The sequence below is a fragment of the Rattus norvegicus genome, chromosome 20 (genome assembly GCF_021556685.1).
Source record: "Rattus norvegicus strain SHRSP/BbbUtx chromosome 20, alternate assembly SHRSP_T2T, whole genome shotgun sequence".
Classification (NCBI taxonomy): domain Eukaryota; kingdom Metazoa; phylum Chordata; class Mammalia; order Rodentia; family Muridae; genus Rattus; species Rattus norvegicus.
The window spans coordinates 13,608,883-13,628,342 of NC_141553.1; the positions used below are offsets into that span (position 1 = coordinate 13,608,883).

The window sequence follows — 19,460 nt, forward strand, 5'->3', positions numbered from 1 at the left end:
TGGTGGCAGGGATAGCAGCGATGGGAAGTATGTGTAGCAAAGAGAACTGTTGACCTCATGATCAGGAAGAATTGTCTTTTTCTCATTCTGGACCTGCAAAACCTCTCTTGTCCCATTCTGCAGAGAGGGGCTGGCCCTGGGAGTGCTCAAGCATGGGCCCTTCTCAGATAGATGTCAGCGAGGCTGAGCCATAGAGCACACACAGGGCTATCCCAGCCCTGTGCCACCCTCCAGCTCTCCTTAGAATCTTGGCTATTTTAAGAATTCCAGGTGGCTGGCCTCATAAGAACACCCAGGTAAGGGAGTTCCAGAACGCAGTGTCCTCAGTCAGGTGGGAGAGGGTCTAGAGCCAGGTGCTCAAGTTAGCCACAGGCTGGGTCTGTGGGACACCTGCTGTAAGTGTGGGCCCCCCAAAATCATTTCAACATGGGCCTGGAGCTCTACATGGACTTGCTGTCAGCACCTTGCCGCGCCGTCTACATCTTTGCCAGGAAGAATGGCATCCCCTTTGACTTCCAGTTTGTGGATCTATTAAAAGGTCAGTTCCAGCATTGCCGGGAAGCTTGGCACTGCCAGGGTACCCAGTGAAAGTGTTTCTGAGGATCAAAGGTTAGAGAGGCAAGCAGAAGTGAAACAGATACCAAGGTGATCAGGCCTTCTAGTCTACGTTTGCTAGTCACCAAGAATGAATATCTCCCTGTTGGGATGAACAGGACCTTTGGGGGTAAAGGAAGGAGGGATGCTAGCAGAGACTAAGATTCTCAGGCTAGAGTTTTTGCCATCATCTCTGGAGATCTCAAATCTTGTTTATCTGTAGCGCCCACCAACTAGGCTGGTGAAGGACACCGATCCACAGGTCTACACGCAACAGTGTGTATGTTACTCAGCCTGTGCGCCCTCCCTCAGCCTGTGCCTGCCCTCAGTCTGTGTCCACCCTCTTGCGGCCTGTTCTCACCCATTCCCAGTGTTCAGACTTGCTCTGGGACTAGGATTGTGGCTCAGTGATCAAGCACTTGCCTAGCATGCTACGCGCAAGATCCTGGGTTTGATCACCAGCTCATGAGTGTGCACACACACATGCACAGATTCAAAAGGGGAAGAAAGGGAGGAGGAGAAAGAAGTACGAAAAAAGTATATACTAAGGGTTCCACAGACCCGCGTACCCCATGGAAGGATCAGTGGATTGGGATCTCAAACACTGAGGGTTCTCTAAAAGCTCAGCTTGTAGAGACACAGACTCTAGACTAAAGAGATCTGGGAGCTGTAGAAATGGAAGAGATGTGGTGTCCCCCTCCCCCCAGGGTTTCCTCATACAAACAGTTGGCCAGGAACAGTTAATGTTCCTACCTGAGGTTGATACTCCAGTTGTGGCTCAGACATGGAGTGAAGGCTGAACCTTCTGGAAGCCAAGGGATTGTCCTGATCCCTGGGGAGGGGAGGTCACAAGGTCTGGGGTTCGAGAATCTGGGAGGAGGAATTTTAATCCTGGTCCCTGTGATACCTCTGCTTTCTCCTGTGACCTGGGGTGAGCCATGTGGTCTTTGGGGCCGAGGTCTCTCCCCTTTGTCTCTAGAAGCCCAAGTTCTCTCTTTTTTTTCTGGGGTCTCCAAAGCCCCAGACCCTCCCTGCCCCCTCAGGTCACCATCATAGCAAGGAATACATCGAAATCAACCCCTTGAGGAAGGTTCCCAGCCTCAGAGATGGCAAGTTCATCTTATCTGAAAGGTAAGGGCCCTGCCACCATTTCTGCTCCTTCGGGGAGACTCATTGGGAGCATATTTATTTATTTGTGTATTTCTTTATTTACTGAGATGAGGCAAGGTCTCTCTACGTAGTCCTGGTTGGCGTGGAATTCACTATGTAGACAAAACTGGCCTCAGACTCAAGATATCTATCTGTTCTCCATATCCTGTGTTTTGGGATTAAAGATGTGCAGCAGCAGGCCTGGCCTGTTCATTTATTTTTAAGATATAGAAAAATTTGTGTACACACACAGCACATTCATTTAAACACACACACACACACACACTCAGAGCAATCCATTTATACACACACACACAGAGAACAATCCATTTACACATACACACACATCACATCCATTTATGTACACACACACACAGAGTAATCCATTTATACATACACACATCACATCCATTTATGTACACACATACACACAGCACATCCATTTACGTATACACACACATACACACATACAGAGCACATACATTTATGCACACACACATACACAGAGCAATCCATTTACACACACACAGCACATCCATTTATGTATACACACACATACACACACAGAGCACATACATTTATACACACACACACACACACAGCACCTCCACCTCCCAGCTTCTGCAGCTAATCCACTCTACCCCATTCTCACCTCTCCACTTTGCTCCTCTTCCTTTCAAACACCCCAGCACTTTACCTATGAAAGCTTATGAACATCCTGTGAAGCAATGAAGAGTCTAGAACATACATCACCCACATACCGTTATGACAGCAAATCGACTTATCAGCCCTTTCCAGATTTCATCCATACTCAGCTCACGTTCGTCTGATTGATTGCATCATAAATATTTTCCTGGTCCTTCCTTCCCCCTCCCCCTTTCCTCCTCCCTCCCCTCTCTCTCTCTCTCTCTCTCTCTCTCTCTCTCTCTCTCTTCTTGCCCCATGCGCGCGCGCGCGCGCGCGCACACACACACACACATTTATTTTATGAGTATGAGTATTTTTCCTGCATGCGTATGTGTGCCCCGTGCATGCCTAGTCAGAAGAGCTCATCAGATCTCCTGGAACTGGAGTTACGAATGGTGCGAGCCACCACGTGGGTGCTAGGAACCATACCAGGGTCCTCTGTGACAGCCCTTAACCGTTGAGCAACCGCTCCAGTCTGTCTTAAGTCCCTCTTTAACTGTTCCCGGTCTTAGTCTGTTTTGGGTTGCTGTGACTGAATATGGTGGTGTGGGTGGATTGGGCAGAGCAGGAGGCTGACTTTGGCCCTCGAGGCTGAAAAGCCCAAGAAAGTGGAACTGGTACCAGCTTAGCATCTACTAAGGGCCTTCCCTTTGGGTCCTAGCAACACAGAGAGGACAACACGGTGAGCAATCAAGGGAGCCAGAGTGTGTTTGTTGTATAACAAAGCCACCTGTGACAAGCTGATAACCTAATAATTATCTTAGCCACACGTGAGTCAATCTGCCCTTGTGGGAAGCCAATGTCTGTCTGAGTTTTAGTGAGGACATTCAAACCCTCTCAGACCCTGTTGATTTTTAAATATACTTATTATTTATTTATTTATTCACTTTACATCCCACTCACTGCCCCCTTCCAGTCACCCCCCCACACACACACACACAATCCTTTTCCCATTCCCCCTCCCCTTCTCTGAGCACATGGGAGCCTCTTCCTCCCTGGTCCTGGCACTTCAAGTCTCTGCTAGGCTAGATACTTCCCCTCCCACTGAGGCCAGACAAGGCCCAGCTAGTAGAACATATCCCATGTACAGGCAACAGCTTGCGGGATAGTCCCTGCTACACTTGTTCCAGACCCACATGAAGACCAAGCTGCACATCTGTCACGCATGTGGAGGGAGGCCTAGGTCCAGCCCGTGTATGTTCTTCAGTTGGTGCTAACCCCCAATGTAATAAAAACTAAACAAACAAGCAAACCGCTTGGTTTTGCTTTTCACTGGCCTCTTTGTGCGTTTGTTGTTAATGATGGGCACTGGCTTTTCTGTCCTGTGGTGTCTCCTACACTGTCAAGTGAGCGAGCTTGGGCCATCCCTCCCTCTGAAGCCTTCTCCTGTAGCCTTTTCTCCCCTTCTACCTCATCCCTCACCCATCCCTGAGAGACCAATACCTCTTGTCCTGTCATTGCTCCAGCTAACACCTAGGCTTCCTGGGATTTATTCTATCTCTTCTTTTTTTTTTTTTTTTTTTGTTCTTTTTTTCGGAGCTGGGGACCGAACCCAGGACCTTACGCTTCCTAGGTAAGCGCTCTACTATTCTATCTCTTCTAACTGGAGGGCTGGACCCTCTCAGCCCTCATGATCTTAAAGATTAAGTTTAGGGGCTGGAGAGATAGCTCTGCAGCTAAGAGCACTGGCTGCTCCACCTGGGGATCAAACTCCCATCTTCCAGCCCGTATGGGCATCAGACACACAAGCGACGTCCAGACGTACACAGGGGGAAAACAACTCATACACAATAACTAAAAATTAAAAGATATTTAAGTCTAAACTCCTGAAGCATCTCTGGCAGTCCTTCTGCACTCCCTACGACCCAGATTGTCTCTCCAGCCACATGTTCCCACTCTCCAGGTGTTCCTTGCTCCCGCTGGAACCTCGACATTCATCAATCCCTGTCCCCCCTTCAGGTCTTCCTCCCAGTCTTGCTATCTGACTAACCTGATAACTAGGGGCAGACATTTTAGAACCCTTCCAGTTCCTCCTTTCCGGTCCCTCCTTTCCCTAGTGAATCCGGCCACGCTGCGGGGTGGTGTCCGGGCTCTCAGAAGGTCCAAACAGTGCCTCTCACTGACTTGCCCTTTCTCTAGCGTGGCTATCCTCTGCTACCTATGCCGAAAGTACAGCGCGCCTTCTCACTGGTATCCGCCAGACCTGCACATGCGTGCCCGTGTGGACGAGTTCATGGCGTGGCAGCATACAGCTATTCAGGTGCCCATGAGTAAGATACTGTGGATCAAGGTGAGCAGGGCCAAGCCTGGGGCTCAGGAACAGGGGAAAACCTCAAGTCCAGTCCTGGTCCTGCCGAATAAGCCTCGTTTTTCCTAATCCCATACCTACCTACCTTACAGCGCTGAGAGTGTGGAATTAACTGTTAAATAGGAGAAAATATTATACCAAAGGAGAAGGGTAACCAGGAAGGGCCAAGACAGCATTCAGAAAATTTCGTTTAAAAACAAAACAAAACAAAAAACTTATTTATTTTATGTATGAAGACACTGTTGCTATCTTCAGACCGACCAGAAGAGGGCATCAGATCCCCTTAAAGATGGCTGTGAGCCACCATGTGGGTGCTGGGAATTGAACTCAGGACCTCTGGAAAAGCAGCTAGTGCTCTTAACCGCTGAGCCATCTCTCCAGCTCCAAAACTCTGTCCTTGAATTAGCGAATCTCAGTCAATTGATAGGTGGCAGGCAACCAACACACGTCTATCCCTAGTTTTCATTTTCTCCTTGTGTGTTTTTGTTTTTTAAGGCCATTTTCCACTGCTATAATAAGATGCCGCAGGCCGGGTAACGTATGAAGAAGAGAGGTTTATCTAGCTCATAGTTTCGGAAACAGGCAGTCCAAACAGCATGTCACCAGCTCTAGAGAGGGCCTCCTAACAGCTGCTATCACAGTGGAAGCGAGCGCTAAGACAGGAAGGCAGAACTGGGGCAGGGCACCGGTCTTACTCTAATAATAGCTTGCGCTTCTAAGTATTATCCGTGTCCACCTCAGTCCGTTCTGAGGGCAGCACCCCCCAGGTAGACTCCATGCTTAAAAGATTCCCTCCAGTCTCACATCACCGGGAGGACTGGACGCCCGACGCAAGCGAGACACACTCAAACCGCGGGACTCCTTGTTACCCTCCACACCCTTTTGAACACGTGGCCCCTTGGTAATTGCCGCTTGCAAATGGCCCGAATCAGTTTACATCCTTGGAACTGCGCAAGCTCTGCCTAGCAGATGGGGCTACAGAAGCCTCGCAGGGGCCAGGTACCGCCTCTATGCCTGTCCTCTTCTCTTCCTGGCCAGTTGATAATTCCAATGATCACGGGTGAGGAGGTTCCTACCGAGAGGTTAGACAAGACACTGGATGAGGTGAACAAGAACATAAAACAATTTGAGGAGAAGTTTCTGCAGGACAAGTTGTTCATCACTGGGGACCATATCTCACTGGCCGACTTGGTGGCACTGGTGGAGATGATGCAGGTATGGGGGAGGGGCAAGTCTGGGAAGAGGGGAAGTGTTTATGGGAACAGGAGTAGAGTAGGCGATCCTGGGCTCACTTGGAAGTGACAGGGGGGGAAAAAAAAACAAACCATAGGTTTCGAATCAGGGAGTATCGTGATCGTGGAATTTTAATAAGGATTCCATGGTATGGGGAGGAACATGAGGGTTACAGAGGAAAACATGGCACCCTAGGTAAGATCCCAGATGCCGCTTCTCCTTCTGGTCTCTTCCCAGAAGTGTGCTTGGGTTATGTATTCCCCAGTTTACTCTTTTCTGGAGCTCCAAAAACAGTATCATAAGGTGTCTCTCCCAACCCTGAGTCTGAGCCGAGGACGCCACTGTGCACTGGAGGCAAACCTAGGAGAGTGCTAGCTTCAATTCTGAGCTACCTGGTGTGTTCAGGAGAGCTGATCTAGACACTTTTGAATGTCCTTTTCTTTTTCTTTTTCTTTTTTTATAAGCTTGCATTTTTTTTAAAAGACTAAAAATTAAGGGGTTGGGGATTTAGCTCAGTGGTAGAGCGCTTGCCTAGGAAGCGCAAGGCCCTGGGTTCGGTCCCCAGCTCCGAAAAAAAAGAACCAAAAAAAAAAGAGAAAGAAAGAAAAAAAAAGAGAGTGAGGCGTGGGCAAACAGCCCCTTTTAAAAAAAAAAGACTAATTAATTATTATATGTAAGTACACCATCGCTGTCTTCAGACACACCAGAAGAGGGCATCGGATCTCATTACAGATGGTTGTGAGCCACCATGTGGTTGCTGGGATTTGAACTCAGGACCTCTGGAAGAGCAATCAGTGCTCTTAACCACTGAGCCGTCTCTCCAGCCCCCCAGCCCCAGTTCTTTTTTTTTTTTAAGATTTTATTTATTCATTTTATATATGACAAGTACACAGTCACTGTCTTCAGACACACCAGAAGAGGGCATCGGATCTCTTTACAGATGGTTGTGAGCCACCATGTGGTTGCTGGGATTTGAACTCATGACCTCTGGAAGAGCAGTCAGTGCTCTTAACCGCTGAGCCGTCTCTCCAGCCCCCAGCCCCAGTTCTTAATGAGGCAGTTAAACTGCTAAGCAAGCCTCCTCTTATTGCCCTTGTGCCTATTAACAGAAAGAGCGACATGGTGTGTGTTGGGAAGTTGAGCTCCATTCCTGTGGAAATAAGGGCTTTCTCTGGAAGAAGGCCAGACACACAGAGTAGCGCTAGCTACCTGGGTCAGGAGTTCTTATCCTGGAGCAGACTTTTCTATGCCTGCTTCACCTAGACTGCATAGCTTAGACAACTTGCCAAGAAGGGGGCAGCATGTGACTCTTTGCAGAGGCTGGTGGGCCAGCTGGTTGCTATGGTGACCACATCTTTCGTTTTTTGTTTATCCACAGCCAATGGGAACTAACCACAATGTCTTCATCAGCTCCAAGCTTGCAGAATGGAGAATGCGGGTGGAGTTAGCCATCGGTTCTGGCCTCTTCTGGGAGGCTCATGACAGACTGGTGAAGTTGCCAAGCTGGGACTGTTCGACACTGGACCCTTCGATCAAGATGAAGATCTGTGAGTTTCTGCAGAAGTATAAGTGATACCAGAGGGCATTTGTTCTGCAGAGGCCAGCTGTCTCCGCCTTTTGAGCCTTTTCTCCTAGGGAAGGCACTAAGAAACATACTGTTCCTTTACCTAATAAAACAAAAAGAACTGGGACAGCCGTGGCCATTATTGGGACAGTTGGTGTCAGCAAAGAGCCTGGTGTGGGAGCAGGAGGTAGTCACGAGTCACCTTAGTTTCCAAAAGAATCTAAGGGGTCTCGGAGATGGCTCAGTGGGTAAACGTACTTGCCTCCTGAGTTCAGATCTCTGCTACCCACACACGAGCCAGGACCACTGGTGCAAGAACAATCCCCAGAGCTCACTAAACAGCCAGCCCAGCTGAAGTGGGAAGCCTCAGACTTATCAAGAGAAATGCTAGCTCAAAAACAAGTTGAACCATGAAAAAGTAAAACAATCGACATCAACTTCTGGGCTCTATATGTGCACACACAACACACACACACACACACACACACATACACACACACACATTCACATAACTCACACACATGCACACACTTCCACACACTCACATACACACCTATACAACATACTTATGCACACACACACTCACACATACACACTCACATATACACATGCACACATGCATACACACACACTCTCACACATGCACACACCTGCACACACACCCGCACACACTCTCACACATCCACACACACTCCCCCACACACATACTCACGCACATACTCTCACACATGCATACCTTCACAAAACACACTCATACACATACTCTCTCACACATACACATGCACACACATACACACCCTCACACACACATACACAAAGGACACACTCTCGCACACATACACATTCACACGACACACTCATACACACACTAACCCATACTCTCACACATACATATGCACAGACACGCATGCACACATACAACACATACACAAAAGACTGCAAAAGTCAAAGAGTGTATATGATTACATTTTTGTTAATGGTCGGCAACTTCAATACCTCCTTTCAAAAACAGAATAGAATAACGAGACAGAATAATAGAATGACAAGAGATAGAGTGGACTTAATAGTTTTCTCAGATTCATATGGAATAGCCATCAGAGGACACTGTTTTTGGTTATAAATAGGAAGATTGAAATAATGAAACTATTTCCTCTGAATATAATATATTGAAATCAGGCATCATTGGCAGGGCCAATAAAACGGCACAGCAGATAAAGGAGCCTGCAGCCAAGCCCAGTGACCTAAATTCAATCCCTGAGACCCCTAGGGTTGAAGAAGAGAACAAATTTTCAAAAGTTGTCCTCTGACCGTGCATAACTACATGTACACACACACACACACACACACACACAGAGGAACACACACACACACAAAGTAAACATTAAAAAAAAACTCCAAAAAGGAATCGGCAACAGAAGGAAGAAGACTGGGTGTGTTGGGGGGTCTAGGGAGATCATCGTATAGACACGAGAATCCCAGTTCAGATCCCCAGCATCCAAAATAGAAGCTGGGTGTGTCAGTGCTGTGCTGTATGCCAGAGGCAGGAGGATGGATGGGCTCACAGGCCAGCTAGTCTGGTTGAATTGAATAACTTTTGGTTCAGTGAGAAGCCTGTCTCAAACAAACAAACAAACAAAAAAGATGAAGTGGTTGAAAAAGACACCAGATGTGAACCTTCACATACGTGACATGCATATGCACACATGAACACACACATGCATACACACACATCACCTCAGACACACACAGATAGACTGACAGAGAGAGACAGGAGGAGGGAGAGGGAGGGAGGGAAGGAGGGAGGGAGTGAGGGGGGGGAGAGAGAGAGAGAGAGAGAATGTTCACAATTCTATAGAATTTAAACAACACATCTACACAAACTGATCAAAGAAAAATCACAGGGAAATTAGTGTCTTGGAAAAATAAAATGAAAGGAAACCCCAAAAACTTATGAGACACAGAATAAGCAATGCTAAGCAGAAAATGTATAGCTGTACACACACACACACACACACATACACACACACACACACGTATATATGTGGCATGATTTGGGGGCTGGAAAGATGGTTTAGAGGTTAAGAACATTGGCTGCCAATTCCAGCAATTTCCAGCACCCACATGGCAGCTTACAACTGCTTGTAGTTCCAGTTCCCAGGCTGTCTGATACCTTCCCACAGACATAGATGCAGGCAAAAACCCCAATCAATAGTATCAACAGGGGGGCTGGGGATTTAGCTCAGTGGTAGAGCGCTTGCCTAGCAAGCGCAAGACCCTGGGTTCGGTCCCCAGCTCCGGAAAAAAAGAAAGAAAGAAAGAAAAAATATCAACAAATAAAGTATCTCTATTTTTTATTTCTTGATTTTCTCAAGGCAAGGTTTCTCTGTGTAGCCTTGGCTGTCCTGGAACTTGCTTTGTAGACCAGGCTAGACTCAAACTCATATCCCAAGTGCCGGGATTAAAGGCATGTACCACCACCGCCATGCTCAATTATTTATTAAAAAAAAAAAAAAGGCATGATCTGGGCCTGCGGAAAAGGCTCTTGTGAAATCAGTCAGTGATATTGCGAGACTCCACTTCTACCTGAAACGATCACATTGACAGAATATATTGATGGTTTGGGGGATGAAAAAAGTTAATTATTTTTAATTATATTTCTCTCTGTGTTCATATGTGTTCATATGTGCATGTCCTTTGTGGGTACCTTATGGAGTCCAGAAGAGAATCAGATCCCTAGGTAGCAGTTCTGAGCTACTTGGTATGGGTGCTGGGAAGCCAACTCCAGTCCCCAAAAGAGCACTTCCTTTCCCTAACCACTGAGCCACATCTACAGCCCTGAGGATCAGTGTTTAGTGAGTGTAATGTTTCCATTCTGTAGAATCTGTAGCGATCTGTCACATAACATTGGGATACACCAAAACACATTAATTCCATGCTAAATGTTCTGGTCACAATCAAGCAAAATAAAGAGAAACATATATAAAAGGTACAAGTGAACCAGACATAGTGGCTAATGCTTTAATTCTCAGCACTTGGGAGGCAGAGGTGGGGAATCTCCTTGAGTTCCAGGTCAGCCTGGTCTACAGAGCTCCAGAACAGTCAAAGCTACTTAGTGAGATCCCGTCTCAAAGACAACAATGAAAGAAAGAAACAAAATATTATGAGTTACCCTTAATTGTACCCTATTGTACAATTGAGAAGAGAGTCATGACTGTTGGTTTTCATTTCAATTAGCCACAAATTAGAGTCACCTGAATAAGAAGTCGCAGCTGAAGGGCTGTCCTAATTGTCTCAATAACTGTGGGAAGACCCTAATTGTGGACTGCACCTTCTGGAAGCAGCCCAGATTAAAAGGGCGGGCGTGTTAGCATTTTCCTTCCCTGCTGAGTTGATCCTCCCGCCCCCCCCCCCCCCCGCCCCGGTTACCAATGATGGATGATGCTGATTCCTTCGACGATGATTATTATAGTCAGCATTTGCAGCCTTCCATTGCTGACCGGGGACCAGCACCACTCCAGGAACCCTTCAAACTTTAGCTAACATATTGGGACAGGTGGACTGACCTGACCGAGCAGCACTGGGTCAGCCTCTCCATAGACAGAGAGCCACTGTGGGAATACTGCTGTTGCTGACATATCCAGTCACAAGGCTCCAAGCGACTATCAGGTTTCAGCCTGTTGGATGGGAGCCAACTGTGGTTACTGTTTCAACATAAGCCAATTTAAGAGATTCTTTTAATATACACATATATTTGATCTGTCCTGTTCTTACAGAGAACCCAATACCAGAGGAAAACTTTCTTTGTTAAGCCATGGTCTGTAATACATACCCGGGCACAGGAAGACCCAGGTTCATGGACTAGAATACATTGTAGCAGTCTAAAGCCCTTCCCACATCTTGGGCTTTGGGAATGGCTGTTTTGTATTTGGTAATTTTTTTTTTTTTTTTTGGTTCTTTTTTTTCGGAGCTGGGGACCGAACCCAGGGCCTTGCGCTTCCTAGGTAAGCGCTCTACCACTGAGCTAAATCCCCAGCCCCTCTGGTGATCTTTTACCATTCAATTTGACTGGCCACTTTAAGAGCAGCTGAGTTAGTGATTGTCACAGAAATTTGCAGCAGGCCTTTAGCTGTGACTATTGTCATGGATACCCCAGGGGCAGACACACAGAGAAGGAAACACTGGGGGACTCTGGGGCTTTCAGGGACAAGCTAGGCTCTCAGACTTTGAGGTGAATTTAACCAGATGAGTCAGTTTCCTGACAATTAAGGTTCCAATTCAGTGGTATAGGGCTTGGGGCTTTGTTTTGTTTTGCTTTTCTTTTCTTCCCTTTTCTTCTTTTACACCTTTCTCCCCTCCTTCCCTGCATATATTTGCCCATCAAACTTTTATTTCTGATGTGAAGGAGAGGAAATAATCAACAAAGAAAACTTGCAAAAATTATTTAATGCGTGCCTATAAGACAGACTAGTAAAGCAGGGTTCTGACTTACATTCTGCCATTGTGACAAATGCTATGACGAAGAAGCATCTTGGGGAGGTGAGGGTTTATTTTATCCTACAGGTCATGGCCCCTATTTGATGAGAATGAAGGCGAGTACTCAAGTCAGGAACCTGGAGGTAGGAACCAAAGCAGAAAGTGCGGAGTAGCTCTGCTTACTGCTCAGTTAGCATCATGTGTAACCCAGGCCTGCCGGCCTAGGGTGACACTGCCCGCAGACGACTAGGCCCTCCTGTGTCAGTTAACCACTAAGAAATTGCCCCACGGACATGGCCACCAGCCAATCTGACTGAGGCAATTCTTCAGTTTGAGGGCTCCCTCTTTCCAGGTGAACCTATGCCTGTATCAGGTAAGATGGGTGAAGCTATGACAGTTCTCAAAACCATGTGATATAAATGTATTTTAAAACAGGAAAACATGTTCAGATAGCACAGGGAAAAGAAGATTGCAGAAATGTACCCTCTGCCACCACACATTTAAACACACAAAACACAGAAAACACACACATACACACACGTACATACACACATACATATATACACACTAACATACATATACACACATACACAAATACATGCTCATACATATATACACATGCACACACATGCACACACATATATACATACCCACATACACATACACACATATATATACACACATATACATACCACACATACATACACCACACACATATATACACACATATATACATGTAAACACACATGCACAAATACCACACATACACACACCACACACACACACACACACACACACACACACACACACACACACACACTAATATCTGGCAGACTCCAAAAAGTTACCTCTGAGTAATGGAGTTAAAGCTGTTTTTATTTGTTTGTTTGTTTGTTTGTTTGTTTGTTCATTCTGTGCTGTTGATATAAAAACTACAGGTCTTGTCTTTACACCAACAAGAAAAAGTTTACTCTGGAGCCATTCTGAGTAAACATGGTCCAGAAATACAGATCTAGGACCCCAAATTCCATGTTCCAACATGAAATCAGTTTCATAATTTCACATAATAAAGACAGTCATGAAAATCAAGCAAGTTAAAAATGTATTGGTGGGTACATGAGAGAGGAGGCTCCCGTGAGACAGGGGAAGCTTTTCTATGGGCCTGGCGTGCTATCTGATAACAATCTTAGCTTTTAGTTGGTAGAAGCTAGGGGTTGCCTAGGTTAATAGATTTCAAAAAGCTCTTTTAGTATTAGAAGCTAGTTCAGACGCAGAGGTTGGCAAGGAATGGGTGTTCTGGAGGCTGAAGACATCACAAGGAACAGCCTAGGGACTCCAACATTCTGATCTTCCATGGTGCTGAAATTCTAGTCAGTCAGTCAGTCAGTCAGTCAGTCAGTCAGTCAGTGAGTCGGTTTCTCCTAAACAGCTTCTTTCCAGCTTTGTTCACTCTGTTTCTTTTGGTTTTGATGAAAAGGTGCTTTATATACAACTCCGTGTGTGTACATGCGTGTGTGTGCTTGTGTGTGCGCACATGTGCATGCGTGTGTGCATGCGTGTGTATGTGAATGCATGATTGTGTGCATGCGTGGGCGTGAGTGCATGTGTGTGCATGCTAGTGTATGTGTGTACACATGCATGTGTGTGCATGAGTGTGTATATGTGTGTGCGCACAATTGTGTGTGTGCACGCACGTGTGCACATGTCCAAGTGCTCGCTGCCTGCTCTGGGTTGGTGCCCCTCACAGATGTTTTTCTAATGAGTCTCTTGCCCTGACAGTCCCTTGAAGGCTTCTGTAGCAAACTGAACAAGACTTCCCTTAGGCGTCATCTGCCTTTTCTCCCACTGAGCAACAGGGCAGCGCAAAGACATTCCTTTCCCCAAGGGCGAACAGATAAAACTCAACATCTGCTCCAGGTCCCAGGTCTCAGCTCGCTTGTTGCGGGCCTCTCCATGGAGCCTCTCCCGGTAGCCAGGCCTGCTACTAATCTTGCTAGGTGAGTTTCTCAGCTCTTTTAGACATTGGCCTTTTAACTCCTGCCAGGCCTTCAAGAAGTCTGCCTTTCCCCACCCCCTAAAGTCCTGTGTGTGTGTGTGTGTGTGTGTGTGTGTGTGTGTGTGTGTGTGTGTACCCGTGCACACGCATTGGACTCCAGATCTCAACTCTCCAGGTTCCCACAGGTGTGGAACTTAATCTGGATCTCAGGTGTTCTGTACATAAAGAAATATGGTATCCAAGGGACCTCATCTTGCTTTGCCATGAGGGAATCCTTGCCTCTAGCCAAGGATTCAGCCTTACTAGGATGGTGCCTTGACCCCCCCCCCCCCGTCTCACTTTCTTTCTTTGTTTCTTTCTTTCTTTCTTCCTTCCTTCCTTCCTTCCTCCTTTCTCTTTCTTTCTTTCTTTCCTTCTTTCTCTTTCTTTCTCTCTTTCTTTCCTTCTTTCTTTCTTTCTTTCTTTCTTCCTTCCTTCCTTTCTTTCTTCCTAAGATGTATTTCTCTTCATCTGTCTGAGTGTGTACCATGTGTATGCAGGTGCCCACAGGGGCTGGAAGAGAGCATTAGACCTGGAGTCATAGGTGATTGTGTACTGCCTTCAGGTTGTTTACAGAGACATGGGTAAGGGTTTGTATACAGGTACAGGCCACTGTCTTGGTCAGTATTTTACTGCTGTGAGGAGACACCATGACTGTGGCAACTCTCATAAAGGGAAACATTTCATTGGGATTGGCTTGCAATTTCAGAGGTTCAGTCCATTATCATCATGGCAGGGAGCACACAGTATTCAGGCAGACATAGTGTTGGAGAGGAGCTGAGAGTTCTACATCTAGATCCACAGGCAACAGGGAGAGAGACTGAGCCTGGCTTAATTAAGCTTTTACCGGAAGTCCCACACCCGCGGATCCCGGCCCGCAGCAGCTCTCTGCTCCCAAACCCCGTGGGAGAGAGACCTCACCGCCTGGTCAGGTGGGCACTCCTGAGGCTGCAGAGCAGAAGAGACCACCAACACTGCCCACCCCTGCCCACATCCCTGGCCCAAGAGGCAACTGTATAAGGCCTCTGGGTTCCCATAGGGGAGGGCCCAGGAGCGGCAGGACCCCTGCCTGAGACACCGCAGGAACCTGAAGGAAACAGACCGGATAAACAGTTCTCTGCACCCAAATCCCGTGGGAGGGAGAGCTGAACCTTCAGAGAGGCGAGCGCGCCTGGGAGGCGAGAAGAGACTGCACTCTGCGCACGTCCAGACGCCAGAGGAAAACACCAAACGCCATCTGGAACCCTGGTGCACAGAGGCTCCTGGAAAGAGCAGCGCAGATCTTCCCAGTTGCTGCCGCCGCGGAGAGGACTTAGGCAGTACCCCACGAGCAAACTTGAGCCTTGGAACCACAGGTAGGACCAACTTTTCCCCTGCAAGAAACCTGCCTGGTGAACTCAAGACACAGGCCCACAGGAACAGCTGAAGACCTGTAGAGAGGAAAAACTACAGGCCCGAAAGCAGAACACTCTGTCCCCATAACTGGCTGAAAGAAAACAGGAAAACAGGTCTACACCACTCCTGACACACAGGCTTATAGGACAGTCTAGCCACTGTCAGAAATAGCAGAACAAAGTAACACTAGAGATAATCTGATAGCGAGAGGCAAGCACAGGAACCCAAGCAACAGAAAACAAGACTACATGGCATCATCGGAGCCCAATTTTCCCACCAAAATAAACATGGAATATCCAAACACACCAGAAAAGCAAGATCTAGTTTCAAAATCGTATTTGATCATGATGCTGGAGGACTTCAAGAAAGACGTGGAGAACTCCCTTAGAGAACAAGTAGAAGCCTACAGAGAGGAATCGCAAAAATTCCTGAAAGAATTCCAGGAAAACATAAATAAACAAGTAGAAATCCATAGAGAGGAGACACAAAAATCCCTGAAAGAATTCCACAAAACACAATCAAACAGTTGAAGGAATTAAAAATGGAAATAGAAGCAATCAAGAAAGAACACATGGAAACAACCCTGGACATAGAAAATCAAAAGAAAAGACAAGGAGCTGTAGATACAAGCTTCACCAACAGAATACAAGAGATGGAAGAGAGAATCTCGGGAGCAGAAGATTCCATAGAAATCATTGACTCAACTGTCAAAGATAATGTAAAGCAGAAAAAGCTACTGGTCCAAAACATACAGGAAATCCAGGACTCAATGAGAAGATCATACCTAAGGATAATAGGTATAGAAGAGAGTGAAGACTCCCAGCTCAAAGGACCAGTAAATATCTTCAACAAAATCATAGAAGAAAACTTCCCTAACCTAAAAAAAGAGATACCCATAGGCATACAAGAAGCCTACAGAACTCCAAATAGATTGGACCAGAAAAGAAAGACCTCCCGTCACATAATAGTCAAAACACCAAACGCACAAAATAAAGAAAGAATATTAAAAGCAGTAAGGGAAAAAGGTCAAGTAACATATAAAGGCATACCTATCAGAATCACACCAGACTTTTCGCCAGAAACTATGAAGGCCAGAAGATCCTGGACAGATGTCATACAGACCCTAAGAGAACACAAATGCCAGCCCAGGTTACTGTATCCTGCAAAACTCTCAATTAACATAGATGGAGAAACCAAGATATTCCATGACAAAACCAAATTTACACAATATCTTTCTACAAATCCAGCACTACAAAGGATAATAAAGGGTAAAGCCCAACATAAGGAGGCAAGCTATACCCTAGAAGAAGCAAGAAACTAATCGTCCTGGCAACAAAACAAAGAGAAGAAAAGCACACAAACATAACCTCACATCCAAATATGAATATAACAGGAAGCAATAATCACTATTCCTTAATATCTCTCAACATCAATGGCCTCAACTCCCCAATAAAAAGACATAGATTAACAAACTGGATACGCAATGAGGACCCTGCATTCTGCTGCCTACAGGAAACACACCTCAGAGACAAAGACAGACACTACCTCAGAGTGAAAGGCTGGAAAACATCTTTCCAAGCAAATGGTCAGAAGAAGCAAGCTGGAGATAGCCATTCTAATATCAAATAAAATCAATTTTCAATTAAAAGTCATCAAAAAAGATAAGGAAGGACACTTCATATTCATCAAAGAAAAAATCCACCAAGATGAACTCTCAATCCTCATCTTTGGTTGGTTTATATACAAGTGTGCAATTTCTAGGCTTGAAAATAAAATGATGCTATCTGGTGCTGGATAGAGGAGCCTTATTTTTTATAATGGCAGCTTGCTATTTTTGTAACATGGTGATTTGGTTGAACACAATAAAGTACAGTAGTAACTGAAAAAAAAAAAAAGAAATCTCAAAGCGGTCCTCTGGTGACACACTTCCTACAACAAGGCCACACCCACTCCAAGAAGGCCACACCCACTCTGGCAAGGCCACACCTCCTAATCCTTCTCAGATAGTGCCACTGGTAACTAAGCATCAGTTATTGAAGCCTATAGGGGGCATTTTTATTCAAATTACCACAAACACCTTTCCAGTGGGTACACTACTAAAGAAACATCTTTCCCATCAACTGTTACCTGCTTATAAATCCTTAGGAGGGGGTCAGGACAGAAATGCCTCTTTTTCCCTTGATAAGCTCCCTCTTCTTGCTGTCTTTGTGTTTCTGTCTGAATTCTTATTCAAGGATACAGAAACCTGGAAATCCCAGCAGGTACCCACTGGTCCCCTGACAATAACAAATCATTGAGAAGAAAGGACCTTTAAACACAGCTCATGGATGGCAGTGGTGGTTTGTATGAGAGTGGTCCCCATATGCTCATATATCTGAATGTTTGGTCCCAGTTAGTGGATTGTTTAGAGAGATTAGGAAAGCTATGATCTTATTGGGGGAGGTATGTTGGAATGGTGCACCTGAGACCCTTAGTGACACCCATACTGATTAATCAAATTAAGAGTTTCAAGTTCTTAATAATAGCCTCGAAACTCTGGAAAGCCTCTTGGATTCAAGCTCAGAGGTACAGTGTTTTTAAAGACAAAATGAGGGCCTGGAGAGATGGCTCAGCGGTTAAGAGCACTGACTGCTCTTCCAGAGGTCCTGAGTTCAAATCCCAGCAACCACATGGTAGGTCACAACCATCTGTAACGGAATCTGAGTGTACTCATATACATAAAATAAATAAATTAACAAAAAAAGGCAAGATGATAATTATATCAGTGCTAGAGGCGGGACACATTAGTGAGGAATTTAGAGTTGCCTGTTAACATCTATTTTCTTTTTTTTTCTTTTTTTTTTTCTTTTCTTTTTTTCGGAGCTGGGGACCGAACCCAGGGCCTTGCGCTTCCTAGGTAAACACTCTACCGCTGAGCTAAATCCCCAACCCCAACATCTATTTTCTTCACGAGGCTCAGTGGTATATTCTAGACACTTTTTAGTAAAGTGGAGATTTCTAGTTTCTTTGGAGACTCAGCTATGTCATGTGATGTTTTTCTGGAAACTGTCTTATGAGAGGATGTTTTTTTGCTAAAGCAAATGTGTGAGAAGATGTTTTGCTGAGAACAGACATGTGGTGTTTTTCTGGAAGTTGTGTGGAAAAGGGGGATGTGATGTTTTGCTGGAGCAGACGCTTGAGAAGACACAAGGTGGGGCTGGAGAGATGGCTCAGTGGTTAAGAGCACTGACTGCTCTTCTAGAGGTCCTGAGTTCAAATCCCAGCAACTGCATGGTGGCTCACAACCATCTGTAATGAGATCTGATACCCTTTTCTCATGTGTCTGAAGACAGTGGCAGTGTACTTATATATAATAAATAAATATAAATATAATAAAGTATTAAATATAATTAAATATAAAGATATTAAATATAATTATATAAATATAATTAAATATAAATAAAATAAAACCAATATATTATATATAATTAAATATAATTAAAAAAGTAGAGGACACAAGATACTTAGAAAGGGTATAGTTCTAATCCAATAGACAGTGGATGACACTCTGGCATTTTTTTTTTTTTTCAGAGCTGGGGACCAAACCCAGGGCCTTGCGCTTGCTAGGCAAGTGCTCTACCGCTGAGCTAAATCCCCAACCCCCACTCTGGCATTTGTACACCTTGCCACTCTTTGCTGGTCTTCGTTGGGCTTTACTGACACTGGTCTTCTCTGACAATACTAATGCTGTGGCATTGGTTCTTTTTGTCTTATAAGGACAGCATTTAATTGGGGCTGGCTTACAGGTTCGAAGGTGAAGTCCATTATCATCAAGGCGGGAAGCATGGCAACATCCAGGCAGACATGGTGCTGGAAAAGGGGCTGAGAGTTCCGCATCTTGATTGGAAGGTAGCAGGAGAAGACTGTCTCCCAGGCGTTCAGGAGGAGAGACTCAAGGCCACCCTCACAGTGACACACTTCCTCCAACAAGGCCACATTTACTTCAACAAGGCCACACCCCTAACAGTGCTGCTCCCTGGGCC

The 19,460-nt window shown here is 45.7% G+C and overlaps 1 protein-coding gene across 4 annotated transcripts; it reads left to right on the forward strand.

Annotated features, from left to right (window-relative positions):
- Window positions 1–309: 309 nt before the first annotated feature.
- On the forward strand, window positions 310–7,662 carry Gstt4 (glutathione S-transferase, theta 4). Of its 4 annotated transcripts, none has more exons than XM_087598318.1 (6): window positions 310–538; window positions 1,638–1,725; window positions 3,970–4,003; window positions 4,570–4,720; window positions 5,777–5,953; window positions 7,350–7,662. In XM_087598318.1, the coding sequence occupies exons 2-6, from the start codon at window positions 1,701–1,703 to the stop codon at window positions 7,542–7,544; spliced, it is 582 nt and encodes a 193-aa protein (XP_087454444.1). In that variant the 5' UTR covers window positions 310–538; window positions 1,638–1,700; the 3' UTR covers window positions 7,545–7,662. The 4 variants fall into 4 exon arrangements, with proteins under 4 accessions (XP_087454444.1, XP_087454446.1, XP_087454445.1 ...); XM_087598319.1 differs by having other exon boundaries at window positions 312–538; window positions 1,613–1,725; XM_087598320.1 differs by lacking the exon at window positions 3,970–4,003 and having other exon boundaries at window positions 1,613–1,725.
- Window positions 7,663–19,460: the final 11,798 nt, after the last annotated feature.